Below are 16,880 nucleotides of genomic sequence, written 5' to 3' on the forward strand. Positions count from 1 at the left end.
CTAATAAGAATTCATCTTCTAATTATGACTGAATTTCAGGTGTCTGTCTTGAAACTGTGCTGACTGTATACATTTCAGCTGTCATGGCTACACATGAGTCTGGGCAGACTGTGATGGGACTGGTTCATAGAGGCATATAACTTCAAGACTGTAATTCTAGTTCAAAATATGGTGTTATTGCATTATAATTTTAGTTAGTTGTTGTTATTTTGTTAGTTGTATATCTTATTTTCCAGTAGAAAATGATCACTAAAGAGCACATTCACAGTATTTATAAGTCACTTTCAGTGCCAAGCAAATAACATAATCTGTAACCACAGGCGTATTACTGACATGATTTAATCACTGTTTATTAATGTTCATAAAACGCACAATGCCTGCAGTCTTGTTGTATTAGGTCAATGTAGGGTCAGTGCTGCTGGGCATGAGGGTAATTCCTCCATCAATGTTGCTTTTGTGTCGCTGCCTTGGATTTGATGTGGGAGTGGAGCAAATAGAGTGGAAAATATGTGTGCTACTACATAACTGATTAAAAGCTTCAGACACAGAGATGTTCAAAACAATTTTACTGAAGTGTTTTGGGGATCATTTGGTGAGAGGATAATTATGAAAATCAGCAGAGGATGTGTTATCAGCACTAGAGGTGTACAATTATGTGTTTAGTATGTGCAGCTTCTGAGAGCCAGAAGACCTAGAATAGAGATAACAAGAAAAGGCGAAGAATAAGACGACGATGGTGTTTAAGGCTTGTGCACAACATGTTTGAGTGGTGGCATTACAGTGGCAACTTTAGCTTGATCAGTATTTTTGAGACTGATACTAACATTAATATTTCATTTTTTAGTATTTAAGATAGCAAACACATGACACAAAACACAGACACACACACTTGATATGGATCCCTGAGATTTCTCTATCTTTTTCCAGGTGTGACCAAAATACCTCAGTTCCTCAGTGCATCTTGTTGGCGCTCTCTGGTGGACAAACTCTGTACTGTAAAGCTCAATTGTGGCGTGCTGGTGCTTTCTGTGCCGTTCTTTCTTGCTACTGATCAGCTGACATATACATCAACATGATATATGTACAATGAACTAATATTTACAGATGTAACTGCCTGGGTGATGCCTTAGTATATCTTTGATATATAAGCTGTGCCAATTAGTGCAGAGATAGATCTTACTATGATTGATAAAGCTCAATCAATCTATGATCCATAATAACATTTTTTTTTCTTGCTCCACTTGTCCGGCATTTTTCAAACATATTAAATTCAAACTCTATTGAAACCTAACTTCAGCTAGCTGCCATACATGAAGAGACAGAACGCAAGGAGAAAATAAAGAAATGTATGGGATGGTAAACAAAACGTCACAAATCAATGCATATCTTCCTGAGACCCAAACTTTTGTTTAGTATGCAATTCAGTTTCCTCTAGCTATTTGGGATCAGTAGGACCTGATAAGTAGAAAAATCTAAAGTAAGCACAACTAAACAAGATGACAATAAAGTCCCAATGTCCTTCAACAAGCTGTTGATAAGTTCCCAATGTCTTCACACAAGTACTTCCAAATTAACAGTGTCTTAACTTGTTACTGTTGCTAAAATTGGTAAAAATGTGTTGCCATATCAAACTACAAATTAATAATAATAATAAATAAACAACTTGTAATCATAAAATGTGATCAGGTTGTGGACCCGGCCCACATTTGTGTCAGGATCGGCTGCAGACTGACTTGGCAGAGATGGCCGCCATCTTGTTTTTACATTAATTAGAGTATTGTGCTCTTACTACCACTAGATGAGACAAAAAAAGTGGCCACAAACGAGGAAAACAGGCCTGAATTATGTAGAATGAAGTATAAGGTCAAGTATACCCAAAATGTGATCTCCTCATACGAGGACACAGGGTCTCAGGAGGATATTATGTTACGTTGACAGCTACAGAAAATAAATTTGCCGTTATGTTTCATTACATGAAAGGTTATCTATGGAAGATTACTGTAACAATTTCATTACACACAACATAATTCTGTGATTTTTCCAGAACTTTCAACGATTTTTACTAATTCCATGACTTTTCCAGGTTCTTCATGACCATGGGAACCCTCAAGGCAGGATGACAATCTGCTGTGAAAACAGTCTGGTCTAAGCATAGTTTAATTTAAATGTAATAATTTCAATATAGCAGTTTAATTATATTATTTTTTTCTTTAATAAACTTAGTGATAAGTTTGGTTAATGGTTCGCCATCATTTTAAGAAACAAGCATGTCTGATATGCAAAAAATAAAAAAATAAAACCCAACATTACTGCAAGCAAACACCGCACCACAAGAAACAGGCACAGTAATTTGGAAATTTAAAGAGATCTGAATTCTGGAGATTACAAAACACTCACTGTCTGTAGAGTTGAAAGGTTGTCATGAAGCTAAAGTTGTCACTTAGCCAATAGCTGAAGCTAATGTCAACCTCAGCTGAAGTTTGTTTGCTGTTGATTTCAACAGTTTACAGTGACAGGTAGGTCTTAAGATTCAAAATAAGTTTTCTTGTTTATTTAAAACCTAACCCCAAATTTAGTAAATGTTTTTTCTAATTTAGACTTTATCCTATTAGACTGTTATCATTTTTCTATATCTTACATCAAAGTATTACTTTTTGCCTCTGCAAAGACCTAATTTTCCAGCAGGTGCCAACTCTTTAACCTTAACTCGTCTTACAGGTCCAGTGTGTAGGATTTATAATTATGATACAGTAACTATGTTTTCATTAGTTTATTTTCACCTGAAACTGAGAATCGTTGTGTTTTCATTTCCTAAAAATGAGACGCTTTTGTCTACATAAGGAGCAGGTCCTCTTCCATGGAGTACAACCATGTTGTTTCTACAGTAGCCCAGAACAGACAAACCAAACACTTGCTCTAAATAGTGCCATTCATGTTTTCACGTTCACATTGGCCACCGTAGTTCACTCCTAAATGCTTGGCACATTGGAGAAGTTTCAGTCCTGCAACCTCACCACTAGATGTCACTGAATCCTACAGACTGTACCTTTAAGTACTTCGCTCTCGATCTGTTGAAAATGCCCATGATGGTGGAAGAAGTACTCGTATCTTTTATTAAAGTAAAAGTAGAAATACAAAAGTAAAAATACTCAGTAAAAGTCCTGCATTTATAATCTTACAACAAAAGAAAGATGAGCCTTTAAGAGCAGAGATGAAAAGTGTGGTTTGTGTGTTTACTTCAAGATGCATATGTCATCTTTTTTTTTTATCAGCAGCAGACATCCACTCTGCAACAGTTACTGAAACTGTTAAACTTGTTAAACTTAAATTGGCGCTGCATTAATTGATTAAAGGCGGCAGAGACTGCTACTGTGGATAAGCATGTCAGTTAGTTAATGTATGCATAAATGAATAATATATCCCATCCAACATTTGTATGTGGGGCCCATATGGGTCATAAATGGACGAAAAAATGGGCCCTAATGTATATGGGACTGTCCACAGGTTCCTCATTGGCCCTATGCCAACTGACCACATGGGTGGATTTACCCAAGTAGACCCCTGATAAGATGCCCATTTTGGGCCCACACCCACTTCGTCCTCAGGTGGCCCTAGCATAATCTATGTGGGGCCCAAAACTAATCAGGGGTGGAACTGGCATGAGGCCATTATGGAGCCCGTGGACAACCCCATATAGGAGTTTATTGAGTTTATTTATCAGAGTTTTTTGAACAGTAAAAGGCTGTGTGATAAAGAAAATATATACAAGTCTACAAACCCACACATTAAGCCATACTACCTTTTCTAGGGTACACACTTATACACTTACATACTTCTCAGGGCATACAGGTGACAGAGAGGGTCGGTCACATGTCATCGTCCTTGAGCAAACAATGAGCCCTAAATTTGCTACCCAAATGTAAACTGCTGAGTAAAAGCTGTCTCCCACATCAATGTAACTTCAGGATACGGTTCAGCATCATCCAGCCAGAGGGAAGATAAAGTTTGGCAGTTGCTTGAGCAGATCACTGTAAATTCAAATAAATGGGAGGTCTGTTTGCCTTCTCGTATGAATTATCTCTGGGAGCAGATGTTTTCCAAGGAAGCATTGCTAAAGAGCTTTTGCTAAGAGATTTTCATAGACACAACTTATCTTTTGCAACAAGATCTGCCAGGCACCAGCAAAACATCTGTTTAGACAGGTTGCATGAGGTGGAGGTATGCTTTTTAGGGAATTTACAGGTGTCATTATAGTTTTCTAAAAGTGTTAACTGGATGGTTTAACAGCGTCAAACATCTCCTCATCCCACACCTTTCTAACATCGAAATTAGGGGTGGCTGCACCTGACAATTTTCTATAACAAATAATATGACTTTCACACTCACATCACACAATCTGTTCCTGTGTGGAAGTAAGCAGGGTCTGGACTTCCCTCTCAACTTCTCTCCCCCATATTTGACCAATGGTCATGTTTCAACCCTCTCTGTTTCACACTGTTGAGAGTGATTGTTTGAGACAGCTATAAACACTGTTGCCTTCAGACATCGTTACACAACACGTTGTACAATTAGTTTGTTTCAATCAAAGCCCGGCCTTAACAGTGTGGTGTCTCTCTGAAAATGACATATTGAGGTGAGACCAGTGCTACAGAGGCTGCAGCAACTCAGCGTCTTTCTCAAACACATTTCAGTGGGATTTCAACCCAGTGACCCCGTAAAGATTTGTGTCCCAGCACACTGGTTCCTGCTGTTTCTTCATATTAGAGAAATTCCTTCCCTTGTTCTGAAGCTGATCCACTACTGTATAAAATAACGGATGTAACTAATGTGACATCACCCTTAATAAAAATGTAAACGGGTAAGTTATATAAAAATTCCCCCTTTTTTTTTTTCATGAAGGGGGAAATTAACTATAGTGACCAAAAGCGTTTTTTTGTACCAGGGTGTCAACGTTAAAAAAACACTATAAACTAGATTCCGTTTCCGTCAGTCCCGTCATCCTCTGCCATTTCCATCACTTATCTACTGGTTTCACAGCCTCACACTGAAAGACAGAAACTACATAGCATAGTTAATATCTGCTCTGAGATCACAGGAGTGACACAATGGGACTTGACTGGTTTCAATCAACAAATCCTCTAGATAAGCCACAACTATTTCAGCTTCTCCAGGACATGTTCTTGCAGGCATATTTTTTCTGTTGCCATCAGGGCGTCGTCCCACTTTAACTGCTTGTAAAACTAACTGGTATTCAAAATCTTTTATTCCCTCTGCAATTCCCCTTTTAAATTCTCTGTAAATATATTTTTTTATTGTTTTTTAATCTCTTTTTTGATAATCAGTCTATTTACTTTTTTTTTTTATCATTTACAGATTCCTTTACTCCACTGAACTCTTTGGCATTGTTTTTTACTATAGATTTTTGTTTAATACTCATCTCTTTACGTGTCTACATGTTACTGTATGTTGTTGTATGTGTGCAAGGCAAGCTGCTCAAACTAATTGCTGTCTACAGGGATCAACTGGCTTCTGGAGCCAGCCCCAAGTGGCCATTAGAAGAACTGCAATTTTTGGCAGTTCTGCATTGGCTTCATTTTTCAGCCCCAAAGGTTGCCGCTTGGATTGAACGCAGGGAAAAGACGGCACCACTGCTCTAAGATTTAACTGAGCCACAGTATATAACTGTCATGTTTACCATCTATTCAGTTCATATCCTATAAATGGTGTCATTGTGCTGGAAGACAACTGCTGGAACAGTACTGCTAAACACAAGAAGAGCATACTGACTCACAATGGTTCTTATTCATTAATTTTTTTTCTTTTTCAAAAATATAATTACTATTAAAACGTCAAAACCTCATTAAACCAGAAATGCGGTGCAAGAACACACGAACATAAACAGTCAGTTTCATTGTTCACAGACAAACCTAAACAACACTTCAACTACTTAAAAACTAATTGCAGCTAAACGTCTAATCCAGCTGTAACAAAAATTACAGATGGTGCTTTGTCTTAAGTCAGTCTATAGGACTCAGTTCAGTTTGTTTGTTCATTCAGCCCTGAATTATTTAAAGAAAGCAACTATAATTGCATCCTAAATATTTTCCAGCAACACGACCAAGAGCTGCATTAGAGAAGAGCTGTCGTGAACTAGAGTGACTGCTTTGTATTTTGTATTCAGAGCAGCAAGGTGCAGGGTTTTACGTGCAGCGAGGATCATAAGTAGGCAATTAGTGGTTGGACAAATCTCTTATCACACTTATCAGAGGCATGCAAATCTTGACTGAGAGTCCGCCTGGGTGTCTGTAGGGGAGACTGGGAAAGGTGGTAACAAAGGAATGGTTGTAACAGCACCAAGATTTTTTTTGCTTTTAGTGACAGGACAGTTTGAAGTGTGAAAGGGAGAGAGTGAGGGGACAATATGCAGCAAAGAGCCACAAGCTGGAGTTGAGCCCATGGCCGCTGTGGCAAGGACACTGCCTTTGTACATGAGGGGGGCTTCCCACTGAGTTACTGGGCACATCATAACAGCACCATGTTCACCAAGAGGATGACCTTAGAGTCATGTAAAACATTTCTTTTATGACCACCCCATCCCTCCTGACCCTGCATGTGAAATGCTATAGCTGTGTGAAGAACTGTGCAGATTTTACACCCATACTGACTTTTAGGTATGAAAGTAATTTTTTGGAGCAAGACTCTATATTGGTTAAGTAACTTGTATAAGATTAAAGAGTTAAAATGTTATTTCATCTATGCTCACTTCAAACTACCATGCTGCAACAGCTAGCTAAGAAGTCGCTGTTTTACACAGAGGGCCGCAATGAAGATCTTTCATCACACTGCCAATGTGTTTTTATAGAGCAGCAAATAAAGGTGGTATCATGGCAACCTAGTGTCTGATTATAAATTCTGGAAGCAAAAGAGGCATGACGGGCATGACTGCCACCTTGGAACTACACCTGTGTTTATAGTATACAACTGTGTTTATAAAAAAAAGTCTCACATTGAATTAAAAATGGTGCCATTCGCTATAGGCTACAAGCTAAATCAATAATTTCAGGTGTGCGACGATTATTGTTGGGTAACATGTATATTGATGATGTTAATGTTTCCTAACGTCAGCTTTCTAATTGATCATGTGACGACACAATACAATACAATACAATACAATACGATACAATACAATACGATACTATGCAATATGATACGATGTGGTAGCTAGTTTAGGTCCAAAATCTTTCAAGACTGACAAGCTGAGCACATCTAGTCCAGTGAGCAGTCATGCCTTTTAAAGATAAAGGCGGTGGTAAGGACAAGAGAGAAATGAACAGGAGGAAAAAGTAGCAAAGATCCCTGAATTAAATTCCTTTGGCATTTTTTTAAACAGTTGCCAGTGGTGTGTGTGTGTGTGTGTGTGTGTGTGTGTCTTATAACTAGTAACTAGCATGCAGTAGGGCCTGTCACAATAGTGTGCGCTGGAGCCCGTGGTAACGCCCTTATGCCACTGAGCATGACACCGTAACAACAATAATTTACTGTCCTTATTATATGCAATTGATCTTTTGCTTGGACAGTAAGGTGCTCCCGCACCTGTTTGTTTTCCCTGTTCATTCAGACACGCATATGGGCATTTTGGGACGGCAACCAAGCTGCCATGTTGTTGGAGGAGCAATCACAGGGTTAACGCCAGTGGTGGAGGTGCAAACTGCAAAATCTAACGCTTTGATGTGGATATGATATGCAGTTTATAATCATATTTTTCCTCACAATTATAGTTTGCCCTAAAAGGGGCTCATTTAGCAGGTGACTTCTGGTGAGAAAATTGGTAATCTTCTAATAAATGAATGGGTTTTATTTTCCACTTGATTTCTAGCACAACTGTTCACCCTGAATGCCCTTCTCAGGCTCTTTTTCACAGCTCAGGAATCAAATAAATATTTGGAGCTCTCGTCTTCATTTTAATGATTATTGCAGGTCCTGCACTACACCACTTCACTACAGTTATGCACTGGCACCAAAGGAAATAGCAATATTTCAGAGTAAACAATACATCTCGGTAATTTTAAAAAGCGGCAGCCTGTTTGTTTGCACCTCCAACATAAAGCGGATAATTTGCACTGAATTGTGGGCAGAGTATTATGTCGAAAATTAAAATGTTAACATGCTTGTAGCACAAGATGAAAAGTCAGGGGGTCACCAAGGTCAGCAGGGTTCATCCACTGGGGGACGTGGATTCCTCAACAGCATTTCATGGCAGTCCAACAGGTCAGAGATATTTCAGTCTTGACCAAAGTGGTATACTGCAATCCCTACAGCAATGCCTGGCTAAAAAGTAGCGTACCATTGACTATCACTGGGCACAGCACTCCAGTATTATGTTTCACCTTAAAAAAAACTGTGGAAATATATGTATATATATTTTGTCTGGCTGAGGCTGGTGGAGCAGATAGACTATCTCAAATTAGTTGCACAGGAATGTTATTTCTGGGAGACACTACAGGAAAAAATTCTTTGCACTAGGCATACTGTAGCTATCAGCTATCCGACTGACTAATGATCATCATAAAAAAAAAACCAAAAACTTCAGGAGCGTAGTGGAAAGTTAGGAGCTGAGTTCACGTGATGGGTAAATACATGAGGAAGAAGCAAAAATCAACCCAGGTGCTGAGAGCAGGTGCTGTCAACAACATACGGTGGTTTTTCAAAAATATCTCAGGTGATATTTTTGCTCTGCATGTGACCAAACCTTGGCAGTGTAGGGAATAGTTGTTGGTCACCTCTGCTGAGTAAGTTTCTTTTTTTATCCCACTACAACACCAACAGGGAGTTGTGGTCACAGTGGTAAATAATTTTGTTTGTCTTTTGATTATCTGACCATCAGACCACATATGTCTGGAAAAATATATAATTTTGTGGTTGTTCAGCTGTTTTGCTTTTAGGACTTGGGATGCTGTAAAATGGAAGCAATGCAAGTTGTAAATTCTAAAACAAACAACAAAACCAAAAAACATTTGGTTATCTAATATCAGTATAATTTTGACAAAGCAACTTTTTAAAGAGTTCGTTGTTAGGCAATCTGTTCAAATATTTGCACAAGACAAGTGTATTTGTTTCAAACAATACGAGCTACCAATAGCAAGGATCACAGAGCAGCCTGAGGTGTCACACTAAACACACTAAACAAGGGAAATAGCTGCTCTCACTGCAGCGTAGCCAGTAACCTTTGGCCTACATAATACAGCTACAGGCGCCAAGCAGAAGTGCAACCACAAAAGCCCAGCTGTCTCTGAGCCGCAAGGATACCATTTGTTTCCTGTTCAAGAAATTAAACCAGATAGTGCACAGTCACAGTGTATGCTACCTAGAAATAATAAAAGCAGGGGAAAAAAGCTGCCTGTTACCCTGAGGGAAATGGTAAAGAGTACCTGAGAAAGGTCGCTTCACGTCTGTAGTCTGTGGTTCTGTGGCTCTGTGGTTCAGTGTTATGCTTCCATTTAGCTCTAGGTGGAGTTCATCGGGTGCCTTTTGGGGGAAATACAAGTCTAGATCTCCCGGTCTCTCCAGGACAAGTGCTCTTCCCAGCTCTGACCATGAGTGAGCCCATGGGTAGTTTTGAGAGAGCTGTGTTTGTGTGACAATGAGAGAGAGAGAGAAAGAGCAACAGGGACAGAGCAAGGGAGAAGGGGGCGGGAGTGCGATGTGTTTCTGAATGACCAACTGAAGGCGGAGACTGTCCAGGGAGACCACATGGTTTCAATGTAAAGAGGAGGGGATTTGCACAGTAGCAAACTTGCCGCATGGCTTTGTGAGTGGTAATGTAGGTCATCAGTATGCTCAACGCTCCTCCCAGATAGAAAGGAGCAGGTTGACTCTTCAGAGTTTTGAGTGATGAATGAATCCAGACTTTTAGTGATTACTTCACATTTCACCAAGAGCATAGATCAAGATCTTTTTTAAAGAAAAAGTGTCCAGCACTTTGCAAAACTGACACTATTCCCATCAGCCCCATTCTGCTTTGTCTTTATTGCCAATCAGCCTGTGGTGGGTAGAGTCCTGGAAATCTTTACCTATGTAAAAGTTTAATTACTCCCATAAAAAATGACTCCAGTAAAAGTACAAGTTACTTTCCGTTTAAAATTTTTTAGGGTGTGTCAGCTAGTTCAACAATACTGAAAAAACAGTACTTGTTGATAACATTTTTTTTTTAAGGTTGACTCAACAAGTATACATTTTCACAAAGCAACAGCAAGACCGTGAGTTTAATATTGGTTTTATACTACAGTTCATTTATTGGTTAACAGTGAAAAACAACAACAGATTATAGTTTGTTTGTTTATTTAATAATTTATTATTTGTCCCCACCAACACAAATAGTTTGGCTCCTGGACTGGGAGTGAACTGTCAAGGAGCAAACATAAATATTCCTGCACACTAGCTTGCTACTTTGAGAGCGCTGTTATTTAAAGAAACAGAGCGTTCTATTTTTACATGAATTAATGACCCATTAAATAAATTAAACATTCCCACAGTGCCTAGAGTATGCTCTGCTGCTCAGAGAGTGTGGTGTTTTTAATAACCAAATAGTACATTCCAGCAGTACTCCGTATTTACAAATGGTCCAGTTTGTGCAAAAGTACGCTAGTATTTCCAAACACACCCTTTGTGTAGGCCTGTTCATTCATATGAAAGTTGCTCAGTGGTCCACGAAGCCAAAAAGTTCAACTGACTTGTATAAATTTCCCCAGATGATTGGCACTGCTTCCGACTGCATGGCCCATAGAGCAGATGCACTGGAGACTTTTAGCTGAGCCAGCTACTTCCTGTGCTAATGGATGAAATTTCTTTCACCATTTTAGTCTATGGGGAAGTCTTTTTGGGTAACAGGTCATCACGTGATGGATGTAATTCCACTGTTTGGTGACTACAAAAATTGCTTCAAAGTCTGGTGCACTTCCTGGGGGCCAGAGGTCTACACGTTACAGCGGGCTGGCTGTTAACTGTATGTTTCCATTTCAGTCAGTATCACTTTAGTCATGGAAAACTTTACTTGTATTTACAGAATGATACGTGTTGGTATGGCTCTGTTCTAAGACCTCTCTGGCCTTCCATGTGCTTATATGAAAAGCCTGAGGCAGAGAGAGCAAACCTCTCTGCCCTTCCATGTGCGTACATAGAAAGCCTAAGGCAGGGAGAGCAGCAGCAAAGACTACCCGGGTTTTTACACCATTGTCAGGACTTTAAAAAGCGTGCCCTGAATGAGATTTGCCGATTGGTTGTATAGAAAGGAATCATGCGATCCATCAGCCGACTCTCTTCCATCAACCAGCTGATTTGTCAGCTGGTCAGGCTGTTTGAGATCGGGTGATGTAGCTGGGATGTGAGCTGAGCTTGACCCTGTGGCCGGCCTGAACTAACCTTTTACCCAGTTTATTGTGCAATTAGTGAAATGAGTCTGTTGACAGTCACTGTGATGGCATGTATGACTAACAGCTTAATCAGACAGTTGTGACATTGACTGATGTCATATGAGCACACCTGGAGGTTTGCAGTGAAGTATCCAGGCTTCTCTCCCTCCTTCATCCTCTCCTGGTGACCATTCATAATTTAACTCAAAGATTTTTTGTAAAAATTGAGCATAGCGTTAGTTCAGGCGGGACATGATGTCAAGCTCAGCTCACATCCCAGCAACATCAGCTGATCTCAAACAGCCCAATCAACTGATGGAGCAGCTGCTTGATGGAAGGGAGTCAGCTGATCACATGATTCCTTCCTTCCTTCCTCTCTCCATCCTCTCTTTTATCACTCCTACACACCAGCTTGCTACTTGGAAAGTGAAATCTGACGAAACTGTGACTGTCTCAGACTGTTGGATACGCAAACGACAAGTCAATGGGCAGATAGTGGTCTTTAAACCTACTCCAAGTGCCGGAGCACACTCAAACTGGCTCATACTGCACCACTCATAAATTTGGAGTGCTGTTGTAATGTACCATTTGGTTTCTGAGATCACCACACTCTCAGAGCAGCACAGCGTACTCTGGGCAGTCTGTCTGGGGAGATGGAGCAGTAGAGCACCAAGCAAAGTGATTTTGTGATTACCTTAATGGTTTTTTAATTCACATAGAAATAGAACATTCAGTTACTTCAAACAACAGTGCTCTCATTACAATAAGAACTCAAATCAGATTGGATTTACGAACACAGTCCTAATATCAGGTCTGGCAGGCCCCTTCTAACCCATATCTATGAGACAAAAAAACACAGGTAACAGCCATTTAATGGGCGTAGAGCATCCAAATTGGGTGGTAAAAGCCTCCTAACGAGACCAACAGTGAAACTTCAACACTTGACCAACCAATGGTGTAACTTAATCACTCACTCAGGAGGTCAAACTGTCATATTTATAGGGCTGCCCCCTCTGAGCTGTGGTCCAGACAAAAGTTAACATGGATCAATAAATGACCATTTGTAGTTCAAGGTGTCCTATTATGGTAACATTACAGCAACATCTTTTGTGATGGCATCGTTTGAGTAACATGGTTTTTTTCCTCATAGGAGAATAGAGGAGGACTAGAGCCTCAAATTTTTTTCTGCAGAGACATTATTTTTACTACCACTGAGAGTCAGGCAATGTTCAAATCCAACACATAGCGGCTTTAAATGAAAAATAATGCCAGCGATGATGCTGTTTAACCAGATTCAAAGGAAGAGGCCAGCAGCAACTTATTCCTTTATTATGCTGTAATTTAGTTTTACTTTGCAGATACAGAACAATTGTAAGTACACATAATTCCAGTGAACTGGAAAAATATTTGAAGAAGAAATCTGAAACTGCATGATCTTAAAGTTAATACCAGAGTAGATAAACAATTTCTCAAAGCCACAAAACAATTTTTACTGTCACAAAGACACAGCTGGTGACCCTAGACGATCCCCTATCTCCCTCCCTCTGCGTCAGTCTCTGTCACACACAGGCACCCTGAGGTCCCACATCTGCAACCCCAAAATTCCAGCAATTTCAAAAAAGTTGGGATGCAGTGTAAAACATAAATAAAAACAGAATGCATATAGAGATTTGTATAGAGATATTATCTTTGTTGTTAGTGATATCTAATATTCAAACTCAAACTTTGTTTTTGTAAATACACACTTATTCTCACAGCAGCATGTTTATCACTGTGATACATCACCTTTCCTTTTAACAACACTCAGTAAGCGTTTGGGAACTGAAGACACTATCTGTTCAAGTTTAACAGTGATTTTTTTGTTTTATTTTTTATTTTTTCCCCATTCTTGTTTGATATAGGACTTCAGTTGCTTAACAGTCCAAGGCCTCCATTGCTGCATTTTGTGCTTCATAATGCGTCACACATTTTCAGTGGGCGACAGGTCTGGACTGCAGGCAGGTCAGTTTAGTACCTGCACTCTTTTACTATAGCCCCTTTTCCACCAGCATTTTCAGGAATTTTCCAGGAATTTATTTACCTGGCTAAAAGAATTCCTTGCAATCTGTGTGGTTTGCGTTTCCACCACACCTCAAAGTTTGTGCAACTGTGCAAATTTATTCAAATTAGCGTGAAGACGTAGATGATTCTGCGTGTGCCCTGTATGTGGCTCCACCAGCTTGGCTGGTTACATGCTGGTGTAGAGAGAAGGGGCTGTTTGTCTCAGCCAGCAGCTAAGTGTAAAAGTATTTTAAGATAAGTGTCAAACTAAGTTAGCTGTCATTTGAGCTTATTACAATTCACTATCAGCTGAACTAGTGTGCTGTCCTTGTGTAAGACATAACGTTAGTGTCGGTGGATGAGAGACTGTGGATGGAGCATATTGAATATCAGTGTCTACATGTTTACATGTTCATGCTGCTGAACACATGTATTAATAAAGTATTTGCTTCTTACTCACTAAGGTTAATGTCACTTACAGTAATGAGTGTAGCTGCCGACAACTCGAGTCATTTTCGAGTTATCTTCACTTTGTTTCCACCAGGGCCGCTCGGCTGCTCATCGTTTACCGTGTCGTATAGCTGTGTGTGTGTGTGTGTGGGTGTGTGTGTGTATGTGGAGGAGTTCAGCGCCGGCACAAAAGAACCAATACCATGAACGCTTATCAATACTACGGTCTTTGATAATGTAGCCCCGGGGATGATTTAGTACCGGGTGTCGGCACCCATCCTTAATCAAAACACAAACAAAGTGAAGCTTGCAGAAATTAAATAAAGTTTGTAGCGGCTGCCCGTGCCAGGAAGTGCGGAACGCTCCAAGTTTGTGTTCCCCCAATCAGTTTTCTTCGGCACACAGCCCACCCCTCAAGAATTCCAGGTAATATGCAAAGTCCCACCCCCCTACTAGGTACTTCTTCAGGGAAAGTTTAGGGGTTTTTTTACCCGGGGAAGTTTTTTCCCCGGGTAATTTCGGTGGAAACACTCTGAGGATTTTCTAAAGCCTGGGTAAATGAGAAGAGTTTCTGCAGTGGAAAAGGGGCTTTTGACACATGCAACGTTTTAACACATGCAGAATGTGTTTTGGCACTGCATGTCTGGATTAAGCAGGGACATAAAAATCAGGATGGTCCATTTCCTCTTTGGCCTGGAGGACACAATGACCACGATTCCCAAAATTCATTTGAAATGTGGACTCATCAGACCACAGCACACTATTACTAATGGTGAACAGTAATTGTTTTGTTGCCTGACATCCAAATTCAAATTCTCAACACCTTGATAATTAATGCTGTTCTCAATGAGTTCAGTCAGGAAATAAAGACCCTGAAAATGTAGTATTTGTCAAACTTTGTCATTTATGAACAGGCTACGATTATCATTTGGAGCTATATTCAAGACCAGTATTAAATATATATTCTCTTTAATCTCACCTTTGGTCTCTTGCCAACCAAGTCAGATAATTTCTCTCCACTGAGGGAAATTAGCAGCTCTTTAGCTGCTAAATGCTCCATTATGTTTGCCAGCTAATATCTAATAGTGTTTGTCGGCTGTTTGGTGCTGCGCAGGCAACCAAAAATGTGAGATTTAACCAAAAGAGTAAAGTTGCTTAATGAGGAATCAGATGTATACTCACCATTTTTCATCTCCCAAAACAGACTGATATCCATGTGGGGATCCTGACATTGTTTCAGGTTTTTCCATATCAGGATACTTCTCTTCAGTCCACTGCTAATGTCTGTCTGCGTATCTCTGACTTTGGCGCTTGTAACAAGTGTGCAGGGCGTAGTAGGAACAAGATGCTGGACAAATCATTGTACTTGTTGTTAATGAATTATCTTTGGAAACCTCTGTCAAAGTGAGGCTGTATGGGGGTACTCGAGTTCAAAGAAACACAGCTGTCACCTGAGTTAACAATACAAGTCTTACTTCTTCATCAAACCAAGTTGCACATACTTAATCTTTAAACAGTAACTTCAGGCTTACGTGGTGTTATTTTTATATTAACCTTCTTTCTAATAATCATTTTAAGAGAACATCTTTAATCCCAAACATGACAGGAGGTGACTAACTTATGTGGCCTGAAAAGAGAATAAAATGCTGCACACATTTTTTATACAGCTAAACAGACCATCACTTCCTGTTTAACCATTATAATAAAGGATGGTTGATCATTTTGGTCCTAAGCAAGATTACACACAGCCTTTAGTACAGTATGTACATGTTAACTGTAATATCAGTCAAGACGGTCTAGGTAATGACACTGAGTTAGACAACTGCATGTAGTATGAACATAGAAACAATGTGGCATTCAGAAGCTGGTCGTATATACACTGAATATCAAAATGTATAGCATTTGGATTTGTAATTATTTTTCATGCTTGTGCCAGTATTTATTTATCAGTGTTTATTTTCCAGGTTGAAATGAGACACAGGAGTGACAGTAAACAAGTAAAACAGAGAAGAACAACAGGTAGATGTTTTCCTGACCTCTTGTTTGATAATAAATAATCATTTTATTATTCAGACACAAAAGCTTTTTCTCTTTTGAGCCAGAGGTTTGGATGGATGGTTGGGCCTCAGTTGTCTGACGTTGACACCATAGACTGTGGTTCATATCCCATCTCCTCTTTTAACCTTACATGTTCTGCCTCTCTGTTCCCCTCATAGTCCACATTCCCACTTCATCATAAACTTTTACCAAGGCATTGCCATTTTCCAACCCTCCACCAGTTACCCTCAAACTTTCCCTCCTTTCCCAAGCACCTGACTGCTACACCCATCTACACACCTGTTCCCACTTCTCTCATCTGCCCTGCCTGGCCCTCCCATCCCACCTCCTCTGCTACATCACCCAATCAACCACCTGCTTCTCATTCCCTCTGAGCCTACTTACACCTGGTATAAACATGCATCTTGGGTGATCTGCTCACAAGTGAATGACTCTAAAGGCTCATTTACAGACTGTTTAAAGGCAGATTGCTAGAAAACAACATCCTGTGATTAGACGTGGTATTAAAATGCAGTTTAGGTAATCCGGTGGACAGTTGTGACACATCACTGTTCACACCTGTGTCTATCATGCATCTCCAGCTGACAACTTGTGTTTCAGATGACTATACCGCCCTGTGCAATGTTATTGCATTCAAACTTTTGCTAGCTGCTCTTTAGCATGCTTGTTAGTCACATTGGTTTTGTCAGTGCAGCTAGAGATATTGCTGTCAGCAGAATTCAACACAATCTCCTTCCATTCGGTAAAATGATGGATGGTCACGCAACACTGCGTCCAACTTGACATAAAATGGGTAAGTTATACAGCATTAGCTTGCTGGCACCAAAACAACCACCACGTCCTGCACTAATGATGTAGTCCTTGTCAGGATGCATTAGTGTTTACACTACAAAAGACATGTGGTCAAATACATCCCAGCACACC

General features: G+C 39.9%; 1 protein-coding gene across 2 annotated transcripts in view; it reads right to left on the minus strand.

Annotated features, from left to right (window-relative positions):
• Window positions 1–15,237, minus strand: part of LOC125894190 (sodium- and chloride-dependent GABA transporter 2-like) — a 35,419-nt gene extending 20,182 nt beyond the window's left edge. Inside the window, exon 1 of one of the 2 annotated variants that reach the window (XM_049585442.1) lies at window positions 15,081–15,237. In XM_049585442.1, coding sequence (XP_049441399.1) covers window positions 15,081–15,148 — 68 coding nt within the window. In that variant the 5' untranslated portion in view covers window positions 15,149–15,237. Of the gene's footprint in view, window positions 1–9,428; window positions 9,648–15,080 lie in introns of those variants that run through there. The other variant, XM_049585451.1, reaches the window with a different exon arrangement.
• Window positions 15,238–16,880: the final 1,643 nt, after the last annotated feature.

This window comes from Epinephelus fuscoguttatus, linkage group LG1 (assembly GCF_011397635.1).
Source record: "Epinephelus fuscoguttatus linkage group LG1, E.fuscoguttatus.final_Chr_v1".
Taxonomy (NCBI): domain Eukaryota; kingdom Metazoa; phylum Chordata; class Actinopteri; order Perciformes; family Serranidae; genus Epinephelus; species Epinephelus fuscoguttatus.